This window comes from Capsicum annuum, chromosome 6 (genome assembly GCF_002878395.1).
Source record: "Capsicum annuum cultivar UCD-10X-F1 chromosome 6, UCD10Xv1.1, whole genome shotgun sequence".
In the NCBI taxonomy this organism is placed as follows: domain Eukaryota; kingdom Viridiplantae; phylum Streptophyta; class Magnoliopsida; order Solanales; family Solanaceae; genus Capsicum; species Capsicum annuum.
In genome coordinates this window covers 14,733,063-14,748,310 of record NC_061116.1, presented here as the reverse complement: position 1 = coordinate 14,748,310, position 15,248 = coordinate 14,733,063, and the positions used below count along the sequence as shown (strand labels likewise).

At 28.9% G+C, this 15,248-nt stretch overlaps 1 protein-coding gene across 3 annotated transcripts; it reads right to left on the bottom strand.

The window, feature by feature from the left end:
- Positions 1-4,302: 4,302 nt before the first annotated feature.
- On the bottom strand, positions 4,303-11,125 carry LOC107873527 (WAT1-related protein At2g39510). 3 transcript variants are annotated; one of them, XR_007056956.1, is made up of 8 exons: positions 10,836-11,124; positions 10,485-10,547; positions 10,277-10,393; positions 9,418-9,670; positions 8,445-8,606; positions 8,218-8,369; positions 4,706-4,843; positions 4,303-4,575 (listed from the first exon to the last, which is right to left on the bottom strand). XR_007056956.1 is itself a non-coding variant. In XM_016720397.2 (7 exons), exons 1-7 carry the CDS (start codon positions 11,027-11,029, stop codon positions 7,872-7,874), a joined length of 1,125 nt encoding a protein of 374 aa, XP_016575883.2. In that variant the 5' UTR covers positions 11,030-11,125; the 3' UTR covers positions 7,721-7,871. The 3 variants fall into 3 exon arrangements, 2 of the variants coding, with proteins under 2 accessions (XP_016575883.2, XP_016575885.2); XM_016720397.2 differs by lacking the exons at positions 4,303-4,575; positions 4,706-4,843 and adding an exon at positions 7,721-8,055 and having other exon boundaries at positions 10,836-11,125; XM_016720399.2 differs by lacking the exons at positions 4,303-4,575; positions 4,706-4,843 and adding an exon at positions 7,721-8,055 and having other exon boundaries at positions 8,214-8,369; positions 10,836-11,123.
- Positions 11,126-15,248: the final 4,123 nt, after the last annotated feature.

The window sequence follows — 15,248 nt, the reverse complement described above, 5'->3', positions numbered from 1 at the left end:
TCAATGATTTAGAAAGTCTTCACTAGCTAATGGTTCAAGTCCAAAAGACACCATTATTGATGCATGTTGCTAGATTAATGTCTCAAATGAATTTTGTTTTTTAAAGATAAAATTTCTTGAAACAAGTGGGGGATTGTTGATTTTATGTTTCAATAAATTTTGAAACAAGTACATTGGTTAAAGAGTTTTTAAGAGTTATGTTTCAATTAGTTTTGAAACAAATGCATCACTTAAAGTTTTGAGTTACAAAGGAAATTAATTTGATAAATTCATTAGTCATAAGTTTTGAGTTACAAAGAAAATGTATTTGACAAATTCATTATTCATTAAGTTTTATGTTATAGGTTCTTGAAAGAATGATATTTTTTTTGTTTTAAAACATACATGAACCTATTAACTATTAAATTCATTATTCATTAAGTTTTACGTTATAGGTTCTTGAAAGAATGATATTTTTTTGTTTTAAAACATACATGAACCTATTAACTATCACTTAATTAATATGCTTCTCATGCATGAAACTTTCATCCTATAAATAGTGTTTTTTTTTGTTTGAAAAGACAAGCACTCAAAACTACTTTCCCCTTGAAAACACTAGAGAGACATTGATCAAATGGTGAAATCACCAATTCAAGAATAGAAGAGTAACATTCTTGAATGCTACTTGTTTTGTGGCTTAGTTGAATCCCGAAGATAGAGTTGTCACTTGTTCTTCCGTTTGCTCGTGGGAGAGACTCCAACTATCTTCAAGAAGTGTACTATCGTGCCTCTAAGCCAAGCAAATTTTAATTTGAATTTCTTGTACAATTATCATTATTGTTCTAACACTATTTGCATTAGATACTCCCATAAGCTTCATCTTTGTATGGTATTGAATCCATAGACAACGGTAAGAAAACATTTCGTATTAGCATTTTGATGGACTTTACAATGAATAACCTGATCTTCTTGTCTTAAACAGTCACCACACAGAGATTCTTATCCCACACTACCCAAATACGACTATTTTTAACAGCATTATAGTTATTTATGGAACCCTAACCAGGTACTATTAGATTCAGAATGCTAGAAGATTTTTGTTGCTTTACTCTTATTTCTATCAAACCAACTAATTTAATATACTTATTACTATAAAACTTTTTAACCTTCTTTTGCTTGTATCTCTTATTTACACCATGAATATTCCATAAAAGCCAGCTTATGCAGAGTGGGACTTCCCGTTATCGGGGGTAGGCCAACTTATATGTCTCCAAATCTCTGTTTACAACCAGTACCTTTCTTAGTAGTTATAACTGCACTTACCCAAGGGAAACTGATCATGTTCAATTCTATATCTTCTTTGTAGGGTAAGTTAATTTCAGCTCCTCCACTTTTACTTGTATCTCTGTTTATGTTGAAGCTTTGAGCTGGCAACTCTGCACACAATGACATCAGTGGGTTGACTACTAGTTTCAGCCTGTATAGTTTTTTGCTCCAGCTATTTAGCTTCATCTTTTTGGTTGTTGTTACTAATCATAGGAGGTGGTAATGGACCCTTGTAGACCCATTAATTCCTTTACTACTCGAGGCCCACTATACCCTTTCTCTCTGTCCAGGCTTAGGTTGAGCTTTAGGTGCTGGGGCAAGGGTGCATTTGTGACCAATCTTCTAACATTGTTCATAATAGGTTGGCCACTATTCGTAGATTATTGATTGTGTGAACACTTTACCATTCGGGTCAGCTATTGTAATTTCGTCCGACAATATTTTTTAGTCACATTCACTTCAATGATCATACGAGCATAAGGTACTCTTGTCTGTTTTGCTATGCATTCATCAGCAAATATAGGTTTCCCAATCGAGCTAGCAATTCTACTGAGTGAGTTCACTCACCAACAGTTCATAGGTAGCTTCGAAATTTTAACCCAGAGTGGAATATCAGTGTGAAATTCCTCATAAAAATTAAACTCTGTTGTCAATGGTTTCAAAATCAGAGGCCGATAGTTTAATGTATATGGACCAGCATATAGAATCTCCCGTAAATCCTCTAATGAGTTAAATTTAATAATAAAATACCCATATTCGTGAAGGTATACCTCTGGAGTAGCGACAGTATTCCAAGTTTGAGTAACAAACCTATTCATCATGTTGTATTTAGGATATTCTCCAATAGAGTACACTATCATTGCATACTTTCATTTCTCTGTCTCACATTTTACTTCCTCTTTGTCTAATTGAACCACTATCACACCTTCTCCTATCTGAGGAGCTATATATTGCAGTGATAAACCATTTTCTGCCGCATGATTTTGCTGAAATAGGTTCACCCAGGGTTCCTTCATTTGTGGTTTCTACTCTTGGTTATTGTTCAACATTTCGTTCTCAGATCTGTCAGCTTGGGTTTTCTCACCAGCTCCAGATCTAGGGCTGTCTACCAGAGTGTAATCCCGCACTACTCACTTGTAGTTTTTGATTAACCCCTTAAATTATCAACGTAGATCCTAGCTCGTGTATTCCTTGTTGAATTTTCGTAATCTGTTTTAACTTCGGATCTCCACCATTCGTCTCAGTCGGCGTAACGTTAGTTGCTTCCCCTGACCGTTCCTCAACAATATTAATTCTTCCGCATCCACACTCTCATCCTCTTCCACGAACTCATCCCCTTCCTCTTACCATGGTTCTCATCGGTGTACGTTAGCTAAGGAATCTTATTATTCCTTTTAATTTATTTTTAAATTATAGTGTAAATAATATATATGCTTAATAGCTTTGTAAATTCATTCTCTCGGAGTAAATTATGGTAAAAAAAAATCCACTTATGCTCTTTTTTATTTGAAATTGACTTTATCTTCTTTGATCACAAAATAAAATTAGCATAGTGAATCAACACCGATATCAACTGTGGCTAATGCTGATTACTTATTATAAAAAAAAAAATTATTTGATATCAAACAATTATCAATTAGTTTCATTTTAGTATGTATAGTGAAATTCCATTCAATATCCATTACATACACTAAAAGGGTTATGTAACATACAACACCATTTTTATCAATTGTCACATTCATAAAACTCATTTCATACAAATGTGACATATACAACACTTCATCAATATCAATTTCATACATTGAGAACTCAAAAAATATATACTACTTAAGTATGAAATGAGTATATAAACTGTCTTCAATGAAATTTATTAAATTACTTCATGAATATCATATTATGTATCATTTTTGTACACTAAAAACATTTATAAGAATACATTATTTGTTTCTAGAATCTTATATATCAATTTCATAAATTAAAACCCCCAAAATTAAAAATCATTTAAATATGACTTTGTTATATATATTTCAAATTAATCATTTAAAATAATACATGAGTACTCGATTGTATACAATTTTCACATATTAAAAATAAATTATTAATATATAATATTTATTGGAATCAGTTTCCACACCAATATTATTGCATATTCAAAAATCATGAATTAGAAATTAAAGATATTGTACTATAATCCAAAATTAGAAATTAAAGATATTATACTATAATCCGTAATTATAGAGAGATTGGAAAAGAAGGAACTGTGGAGAGAGGAGAATATTTGTTGTTCTTTTACAAAATTAAATATAAATATAATTGAAGAAATAGAAAAAACACATGCTCATTAACAGGTTCCATAATTTTAGCCCACATAATAAATAATTCTTATTAAAATGAACTTTTTATTTTTTTCTTTTAAAACTTGGAGTCTAAGAAGTATTGATATGACTTGCAATATATAATCTAAGAATATATATATTTTGATTTTTTTTTTATTAAAATTAGATTTCCTGTTATACGAATTTCACATAAGAAACTCCATTCAAAATAAGTCAAATCTTCATCAAATAACTTCAAATTAACCTCAACTTCAAAATAACACCTCAAATATATCACAATTATCAATTTATTAAAAAATCTCAACGAATCATAAAAGTCATTTTATGAGTTTTCAAGCTTTTTGAAATCACATCACCAATTTGACTTGTCTAGCTTTTGTTATTTATCTTCTACTGAATAGAGAACAAAAATATGAATGCTTGAATTTTTTTTAGAATAAAAAGGAACGAATTGGGTTAGATTTGGTTTGGTTCTAAATTGGTCTATATTTTTTATTAATATTTTAGCTATTTTCTTAAAAAATAATTTTATCACGCCATTAAATTCCACCATAAAAATATAAGTTTTGGTGAAATGACCATAGGAACTAGCTAGTTACATAAAGTAAGGTGACTTTTAATAGTATTAACGATAACTAGTATACCCCGCGTGATGCGCGGATGATATTAAACTATTTTTTCTAAACTTTTCATTATGGAATGTCATGTTCCAATTTTACGATTGTCTGAGATAAAATCAGACAGTCATAAATTGCATACAATTGAATTAACTATAGAAAAGTTGTGAAATAAAATAATATTTAAAATAAAGAAGAAGAAGAAGAATATCAAACAGAATTTTTGAAATTTAAGCTTGCCAACTATACCAACAAAATTGAAAACTCTACTCTGCACTTATCTTTCATTTTCTTCCTTTCGGTCTTCTTTGTCTCTTCTGCAAGTCAACAACAACAACAAAATTATCATTAAAAATTAGAATAAACTCTCAAGAAGACTTCTTCATAAATTAAACAATAAAAATTGTATTAATTCAAAGTCCGTTTACTTGTAAATCCTTTGCTTACCAAAGTTCCAATTATTATCAATTTTTTTCTCCTTATCTTCTTGAAATGTGTTACCATTTGAAGTAAGGGGCGAATGGATGTAGACTTGTTCCTTTTCGTTTACAATAACAGAGAAAGTTGATATGATTTATATCCTTCCTACATATAAAAAAGAAGAATGTTAAATCAAAATTAAAATTTTAAAATAAAAATTTTAAAGAATGTAGTAAACAAATTAACCAATAAAACTTATGATGTAGGAGTATATATAAAAGAGGCTAAGAACGTAGAATCCAATTCCAAATCAAATTTCATTCAAAATTCAAATTTTAAATATCATATTAATTTGTTAAAAAAGGGTTAGTTTATTATTATTCTATTTTATCCTTATTTTTTTTAAATGTGATATATATTTACCTAATAATGTATATATTTGAACTGAGATAATAATGTGAAACCAATGAGATTATTATTATTATTATTATTATTATTATTATTATTATTATTATATTTTATCTTTCATTTAAAATTTGATCAAATGTATTAAAATATAATAAATAACTACTACCGCTTTTACTACTATTAATGTATATATACACATACTACTATTTTTTTATTATTATTATTATTATTATTATTATTATTATTATTATTATTATTATTATTATTATATTGTTATTATTATGCTATGAATTCAAAAATAATCTAGTGCTAACAACTATATATATATATATATATATATATATATATTACTACTACTACTATATTATTATTATTATTAAATGGTTAGAGTTTATTTAGGACTCTTTAACTATAGATTTTTAGTTTAAAGTTAATGAGAATTTTTTTTGTTATATATATTATAAGCATAATATTTTCAAATTTAAATCTTTTTTATCATTTAAATTCAAATTTATCTTTTAGTTAGTTCAAATTCAACTTTATCTAGTATAGAGTTTGTTTTTAATATTTAACTGAATCTATAACTTCTATTTAAAATACAAAATTTAACACCAATTCAACAATCTAATATTCAGCAAATTTTATCTTTATCTTAATTTGTTAAAAAAGATTTAGTTTGTTATTATTCTTGTTTATCCTTTTTTTTAAATGTGATGTATATTTACCTAATAATCTATAAATATTTGAGCTGAGATAATAATTTGAAACCAATGAGATTATTATAATTATTATTATTATTATTATTATTGTTTTTGTTATTATTATTATTATTATTATTATATTTTATCTTTCATTTAAAATTTGATCAAATGTATTAAAATATAATATATAACTACTACCGCTTTTACTACTATTAGTGTATATATATACGTATTATTATTATTATTATTATTATTATTATTATTATTATTATTATTATTATTATTATATTATACTATTGTTATTACTATGATATGAATTCAAAAATAATCTACTGCTAACAACTACTGTTATATAAGTATCACTACTACTACTACTATATTATTATTATTATTATTATTATTATTATTATTATTATTATTATTATTATTATTATTAAATAGTTAGAGTTTGTTTAGGACTCTTTTAGCTATAGATTTCTAGTTTAAAGTTAATGAGAATCTTTTTTTTTTTAAATTTAAAATGCTAATATTTTCAAATTTAAATATTTTTTATCATTTAAATTCAAATTTATCCTTTAGTTAGTTCAAATTCAAATTTATCTAGTATAGAGTTTTTTTTCAATATTTAACGAAATCTATAACTTCTATTTAAAATTCAAAATTTAACACCAATTCAACAATCTAATATTCAGCAAATTTTATCTTTATCTTAATTTATTAAAACAGATTTAGTTTGTTATTGTTCTTGTTTACCCTTTTTTTTTTTAAAAAATGTGATGTATATCTACTTAATAATGTGTATATTTGAATTGAGATAATAATTTGAAACCAATGAGATGATGATTATTATTATTATTATTATTATTATTATTATTATTATTATTATTATTATATTTTATCTTTCTTTTAAAATTTGATCAAATGTATTAAAATATAATATAACAGTACTACCACTTTTAATACTATTAGTATATATAAACGTACTACTATTTTTTATTTTTTTATTTTTATTATTATTATTATTATTATTGTTGTTGTTGTTGTTGTTATATTATACTATTGTTATTATTATGCTGTTGATTCAAAAATAATCTACTGCTAACAACTACTATTATATATTTATTACTACTATATTATTATTGTACGACCAAACAAAACGCTACCAGAAAATAAAGAAAGTTAACTACGTAATTTGTCGTCCCTAATTATTTCGTCGCCAAAATAGATTTTAGCTGAGTGAATTTTCTTACAATTCGTCGTTAATCTGCAGCTAAAAGAAATTACCATGAGATATTTGTTGTTTAGCAACAAAATTTAGTATGTCGTTAATTTCTTATTTTCTTATAGGTTAGTGAAATTTCAACATCAAATCAATATAATTTTAAATCATGGTCAATCGCATACTTAAAATATAAATTGTATTATATTTTCTTTTAATATATTTCAAACACTACTAAATAATTAAATTACCAGATGGCGAAAAAAAATACCAGTAGCACTATACTTTAACCTTATATTCTACTCCCTTTAATTTTCTCATTGACTTGATACTCTACTTTAGAAAATACTTATTAGTGGTTCATTTTATTAAATCTAATTTTGTTAATTATGTGTTGAATATCTAGAGTTTGACTGCTAATAGGAGTACTTTATTATGTTATTTAACGATAAGGATAATATTAAAAATAAAATAAAATGAATTAATTAAATTGAAATAACTACTTTTATTAAGATTATACTGATTGACCGTGTAAAATAAAATGGATAGTATTAACGTACCCCATATGTTTAAGCCATTATTAGAATTAGCGGATATTGTCTCTTCCTCTTTTTATGCTTGTCATTTTGAGTACTTAATTATTTGTTCACCACCTTATGTTGTTTAAATAAAGGGTGTCCATTTTATCAGCATAATAAATAGATAGATGCTTTATAGATGCTCACACATTTTTTTTATTTCTCCCATTATTCTAATAAAGAAATGCAAAAGTAACATCCCTCGACGGGGAACTTCATAGTTATCCAGAAACCCAATCACAAATCGGGAGTTATAATTTTAAATTATCCTTTTTACTTTAATCTTCTTAAACAACTTCATCTCCAGTATTTGCCTGATTCGAAGTATTTGACGTTGCAGGTATTTCTTTTTCTACTAGTTCTGATTGATGGGCCTCTTCACTACTGATCGATTTCGACAATTTTTCGTCCTTGCTCTTGCCCCATATTACTAAATATAATCCGATTGCTATTATTGCCCCTCCCAAAACCCTACATTCAACCGGCACCGAATTAATTAGAAAATTTCTTTTGCAATTATATATATATATATATATATATATATATACTTCTTGAAGAAAAAGTTATAGATGATATCGTGATAATCCTTTATTATTTCAAAAAAAAGGATAAAATAAATAAATACTTACATACCTTCCCAAGTTTAGCTGCTCGGATAAAATGAATGAACCCAAAATTGCGACGATAATCATATTTAAAGGATTAAATGCAGTTACAAAAACCGGTCCTTTTTCCTTCATTATCAATCCAGAGACATAATAGCCGACTCCAGAAGTGACCATTCCCTATTTTGCATAAAAAAAATTACTCTTCCTACTAAGTATGAATAAGGACACATACTAGAGAATGCTCAGGCTTACACTATAAACGTAAGATAACAATTTAGTATTCCACTGGATGGCCCAAATTGAAGTATTGCCCCTTTCAGCCACAAGGGTCAGAACAGCGCCTTGCAGTGCTCCGGACGAGCATATGAAACAAGTGAGTGATAATGCCGCAGGGTATGTCTTCAATGTAATTGCCTTTTTGTCACACATAAATAAGGATTATGTTAACCGTGGAGGAAAAACATTGTAGAATATCCATCTTAACACTGACAACTGAAGTTATTTAATTCTCCCTCAATTCAATTATTTGACTATTTTGACTTGGTCCGGAATTTAGAAAAAATATATTAAAATGTATATGGTATATTAATATCCATGCCATAAAATATATATGTGTGACTGAAAATTTGTTACTTCCTCTCGTTCAAATAAATGAAATTTTACTTCAATTCACACTTATTAAGGAAAAGAAACTAGGAAATAAATTGTTCTTTCATTTCTATATTTTACTTTTTTAGATAATATCAAACTACTCTTGAAATTTTAGTAACATTAAAATAAAATCAATTAAGTCTCTTGAACTCATAACCTAAAAAGTATAAATGAAGGTAAAACTTGAAGAAATTTCTAACATGATTTTTGAAGAATAAACAATTCACTTATTTTCGACATTAAAAAATAACTCAAAAATTTCACTTATTTTAAATTAGAGAATGTATTAAATTATTTTTAAATTTAGAAAGGTACATCATTCGTTGACTAGGAATCATAAGTAAATGATTGATTAAGTTATACATAATCAAATCAATTAATATATTATAACTTGTACGTACACATGTATTGTTTAGGTTATTGTATCAAGATTATTACGAAAATTTACCTATTATTGTAACCTTAATCCGACAGTATAAGAAAAATATAATGAGATTGTAAATACCATAAACTGAAAAGAGCAAAAAAGTTAAAAAGATCTTTTAGTTGAAATAATTTTGGGTATGCGAGGTACCTGAAGGTTGTAAAAGCCGGCCCAACAGATGCAACCTGCGGCGATGAAGAGGGCACCTTTAATGGGTTGTAGCTCATGAGTAGAAACACTACTAGTAGAAGTAGAAGATGGAATATTGACGTGGTGTCTTGTCCAAGGCAATCCAATTGTAGGTCCTCCAATCAGTGTCATAATCATGGCACCGCCAAATGTCGCTATTGTTCCCACTATTTTGGCCTGACTTGCTATTCTCTTAATGTTCACCCTCTCAAGCCTACATGTTCCATTCAATCACCCATTATTCTACATTTACCAAATCAACTGACCAACTTTCATACATACTCTTTTCCTTTCCTTTATTTTATTTAACCAAGTATATAATTCAAATAAAATATTATAATCAATTAGATATACATAAATGTATTCTTCTCAACAGAGTCAGTGCTTATTTTGTAGCTTTTGTGCATTAATAGTTGGCATTTTTTTCAACTGAACATTGGTGTCATTAGGTTTTGGTTAGAATTGGTGGGTAAGCCACTAAAAATTATCTCTTAACTTTATGATTTTTTTTAATTTTTTTTTTTTTTATATTTAAGAGATCTAAAAATTTAATTTTCTTATATTTAATTTTTAAGTAGAAAAAATATCTCATTTCATTTTTTTTATGGTCAACAAAAGAAATATTGTATGGCTCAAAAATACCACGGACTTTTTTGGTACGCGACACCCTTATTGGTTTTATTGTTTTTCAAGATCCAATACTAGTTCAGTTAATAAATTTACAGAGCGTGGTCATCTATTTATCTTTGTCCTTTAAAAACATTTACTATGAACGTGCATGTCAATAAATAAGTTTCTAAAAAGATGGGAAGTTACAAACCTTAATATCCAAGCCAACAAAAAGGTGAGGGCTGGAAGCACATTACACATTGCGGTTGCAAAAGTTGCAGTAGTGTATCTCAATCCTGTGTAATACAAGTTCTGGTCGATGACAGGCCTGCAAAAACGACAGCTTTTGTTTTCAGTGGAATATCAGACCATCTGGTATATTATAAAAAATTTGCTAAAGTATTGTCTGATATGTATACTCCACTAAGCCCAGCAGCATAATCTTCATGAAAATGGATAGAGTCATTCTTGGCCTTATTTTCCTGTTTGTTAAATAGTCAGAGAGAAACTTTATTAGTGTTTAACCCAGTTAATAACTCCATCTAAGAAAACAGAGTGTTGCAGTGCATGAATATACTGACTCTACCTTTTAATTTGTATGGTTTTAACTTGGCATGGAGTTTTAAGAAAGTAAAAATTTTTGAATCTTGTGATTTTAAATTAAAGATAAATAAAATATACCATAATGCCTTTTAATTTATGTTCTTAAATATGTTAGGTGAATTAAAGAGTCGCGAAAAAAAAAAAATACTAAAACATGGGGAATTGACCTCTCCAAGAGCAAGGCAAAAGGAGCGAAGACAATAGTGGCAAAGGCATTTCTGTAGACAGCAAAGGTGAAATGGCTCATGCCATGATTTAAAGCAAACTTAGCTATTATGGCTGATCCTGCATATCCAAACTGCAACAACGTCGCTGCCAAATATGGTTGTCCTTCCTTCACAAACTTTAATAACCATGACATGCTTCTTTTTCTATATACTAACTGCTCCGCTCACTAGTTTTCGCTTCTTTCTTTAATTGGTTCTGTACTTCCATCTCAAACCCTGTCTTGCGGTGCTATATATAGGCGACACACAAAGCTATCTTAGCACGTCTCCACATCTAAACTCTATGGATTCCACTATCGCCAGTCTTATAATGGAATCATTCAATCAAACACTTCTGTTCTTCTCCATAATGACTAACTAATTTTTAAAAAATTTCTCATTATTATATATTAAACTGATAATTCATCATTCTCGAACAATTAATTAAATATCTCCCTTTCAATACGTTTGACTACTTTTAACTTAGCACGTAGATTAAGAAAGTAAAAGAATTTCGTGTTCTTACACTAAAGATATATAGTATGTAGCAAACATGAAATTCGGGGGTTGAATTGAAATCTTTTTCTGAGTCGACTGATCGGCTCTGTCACAACTCACCAGCAAGTTTGTATACTCAATAAAACAAAATTAAACTGAAAGCATAAACTGAAATGTGATGAAAAATACAAAATTTTATACTGGTTCGGATCATCGGTGTGGTGCCTATTTCAATCACCTTAGGTTGCAAGGGTTTCCTTTAGGTCATGACATTAAGAATGCGTTAAAGTGTGATTGAACAAGTTCTGAATCTCAATTTGTAGTTATCCAGATATAGTGACAGCCTCGACTGGTATAACTAATAGACAGACTCAATCTTTTTCTTTTTGGAATGATTGTAAAATGAGAAAATTACAAAGCTTTATGAAGACTAAAAGATGAGACCTTGTGATAGTTTATCGTGAAGTTACGCGATGATTCTTCTTTCTCCAATGCCTTTATATAGGCTTATTCTTAAAGGAAAACCAGGGGATTTTTTTTTCATTCAAGGATTGGTTTGGATTCCTTAATTGAATACCCATATCTTCAGCGCGTCCATATCAGATATTTCCTCTTGTGCGATATGCTTTTTCCTTTGCTGGATTGAAGTATCATATTCATACATGTCCATATAAGATATGTCTATGTAGAGAATATTATCCTTTTTCATATTTGGTCTTCATACAATATTGCATCGTACTGATTTGCTCCTTTGATTGTTCGCTGAAATCAATTCCTTGTGTGGGTATCTTTTGGTTCCATATTTGTGAGATCTTCCAAGGTCGCCTAGTTGTCTGAATTGATTCTTTCTATATTAATCCATGATCTCTATGTATTTCTTCCCATCGCGATAGCTTCGAAATTATTTGATCCTGCATGTTTATTGTGTTAGTTTGTCATTATCAAAATATTAGGTAATTATAGAATGCTAACAAAATATTTTTTAGTCTTGCAATTTTAAACATGTTATGCGAAAAGTTAGAAGTAAAGAGTTGAAAAATTTAAAGAGATATTGTTTTTTAAGTAAATTAACCCATAAAGCAGGACAAGCAAATTGAAATGAAAGAACTAATTTATCGGTGAAGAAAAGGTTTCCAAACATTTCTAAGAGTTGTGCCATTAATCAAACTATGTTTACGCTATTGAATATTTTTAGGCTAACTATTTGGGAAATGAAACATAAGCAATTTAAATTTTAAGCGAAGTGGACACAATGTTTTTTTTTTTTTTTAGGTAAGATAGATAATTAATGCCCAGGAGTGATTTAAACATAAAATATTATATAAGGCCTTGATGCTGACAGGGAAAGCATTAAATCAAACATGTCGTCTTAGTGGACACTCAGCTTGGAGCTTGAATTATTACAAAAATAATTACAGAAAAGTAGTGCACTGCTTAATGAGTTTTACTTTTGTGGAAGAAGATAGGATTATAAAAATCCGAAGCTGTACAGTTATTGGAGGACTAATTGCCTGAGGTTTAGTTTAATATTTGTTGGCTATTCCTCGCATGTATCTTCGCATGTGTGGAGAAAAAACTGAATTGAGGTTGAACGTTGCCTTCTTCGTAAAATTTATGGGAAAGTATTTAAAGAACATCCTAAATTTGACATAGATTTTTTAGATGTCTCATAAAATTAGTAGTCTTAGAACTTGTTTGAATTGACTTATTTCAAGTGTTTTTAACAAAAAATAGTTTAAAACGTTTTTTTACTATTTGGATGAATTTAAAAAGAGCATGTAAACACTTGGTTTAAGATAAAATGATAAAAATAGGTCAAAAACTACTATAATTTAGGTTTTCTAGCTTACAGCTTTTGGCTAATATAATAAATCACAACCCTAAATTTGCCTACTTTATCCGGTGACTATGGCCTTTAAGGCCGCTGGACAACCTCCATTAGCTATTCAGTAGCACCAGATACACACAATACAATCAGCACGATTGATTCCACAACCATCAACATACACAGCCTCATTATAACTATCAACAAAATTGACAACAATAACCTCTTAGTCTCTTATGATAAAACCAATTACCTATATGTATGGTGAACAATGATAATATTGGAACAAAATGAGGCAAATCAGATATACTTCCCAAAAATCTTCAAACAAAAATCTCCAATATGCAGTGGTTAGAAGATTTTTGTATGACTGATCGGATATTAAGGAGCTACACAAGCTTATCAAAAAACCGTGCGAGCAAAAGGGGGACTACAATATAGAATTGTTATGCAACAGATATATTTTCTTTCATGCAGCTCTATTGGAAGATTATGTTAACCGGCCATCAAACCAGCATTTTGCATCACATATAAGAACTCGTCATCTCCAATGAGGATCCTAAAATGAGATCCATTTTTTCATCCCGATGGAGAAACAATTGTCATATCCTAAATCCTGATATCTTTTCCCTATCTACCGCCAAATTATTTTGATAAGAATGTTGTATTTTCTTTAGCATCAGTCATTGGGAAACCTTTGCAAGTTGAAAACTTGAAATGGCCACCTACAACCAAACCAGGGCAAGTTGTGCAAGGATCAGGGTTAAAGTCGACCTACTATGTTGTCACGATCCAAGTCACGGATCATGCGGGCACCTACCCAACTCTACCCTAGATAGGAGAACCCTTGCCCCCTAATTTTCAACGCAGCAGAAAATATTGCTAAAACTTCAAGAATTAGTAAATAATAAACCTTTTATTTAAAACAAATGCTTATTATAAAGTACATTGCGAAATAAATAAAACAAACCTCCCAGAACCTAGTCTAATCAAGTACAAGAACACTAAACAAATGAAGGATGATTCAAGATATATCATCCATTTCAGAGTGGATGACAGGTGATGAAGAAAATCATCGTTGTACTTATAGAAACTCCAACTGACATGCAAAATAGCTATATCCTTAAAAGGAGATATAGTAACTGTAGTGCCAGTAAAACCACAAGTACCGGTAGGTATATTATCTAATAAGGATTAGAAACATATAACAATATATAGCAAACAAAAAGAGATCATGACAAGCATACATGCCTAATACCTGATCATACTTAACTTACTTCAGCTTCCAACCTTATCGCCTTTTCATTATTAAGTACTATTAATTTAATCTCAACGCGTGACTAACTGACACAATTTCTTGAATCAACCTAACACACATAGTGTATGCACTCACCTTTTTACAAAAACTTTACACCCCTCTCTCTCTTTCACATAATCTTATTTCGTGATAACCCTTGTTTCCTATTATACAACCATAAACTATTAGGATTCCAACAACCGAGATAGTTAATAACATCATAAAATTTCATGAAGGAACTACAATATACATAACATATATAACTATATACAAGGGAAAATGATATTTATACATAATGTAGGATGTACCTTATATTCACATTTGCTACAATGCACAATCACAACCACCAACAAAACTGATCCACTCAAGGAACTATATTATCTCTTCAAATAATTGGTTCAAACAAAAAAATCATAATATATCACCAACATAACTCGCTCTACTCAAGGAATAGTTAAACTCTCCAAATCATGATATAAATACATAATAGGATTAGCAAAGACCCTTAATTATGACATGTAGGGGATGAGCTCAATCCATGTATTAGTACCACTGTGGTACTATATCTAAATATCATTGTCTATGTGACACCCAATCCTAGATAACTAGTGCCTACCATCTTATTCCAAACCAATTGTTATACTACCTTTATTTCAACCTCTCCACTTTTTCATCCTTTAAATCTACCAAATTAATGATGATCTACCTTTATCGATTCATCTAACCACAAAAAACAATATCATACACAAGTACA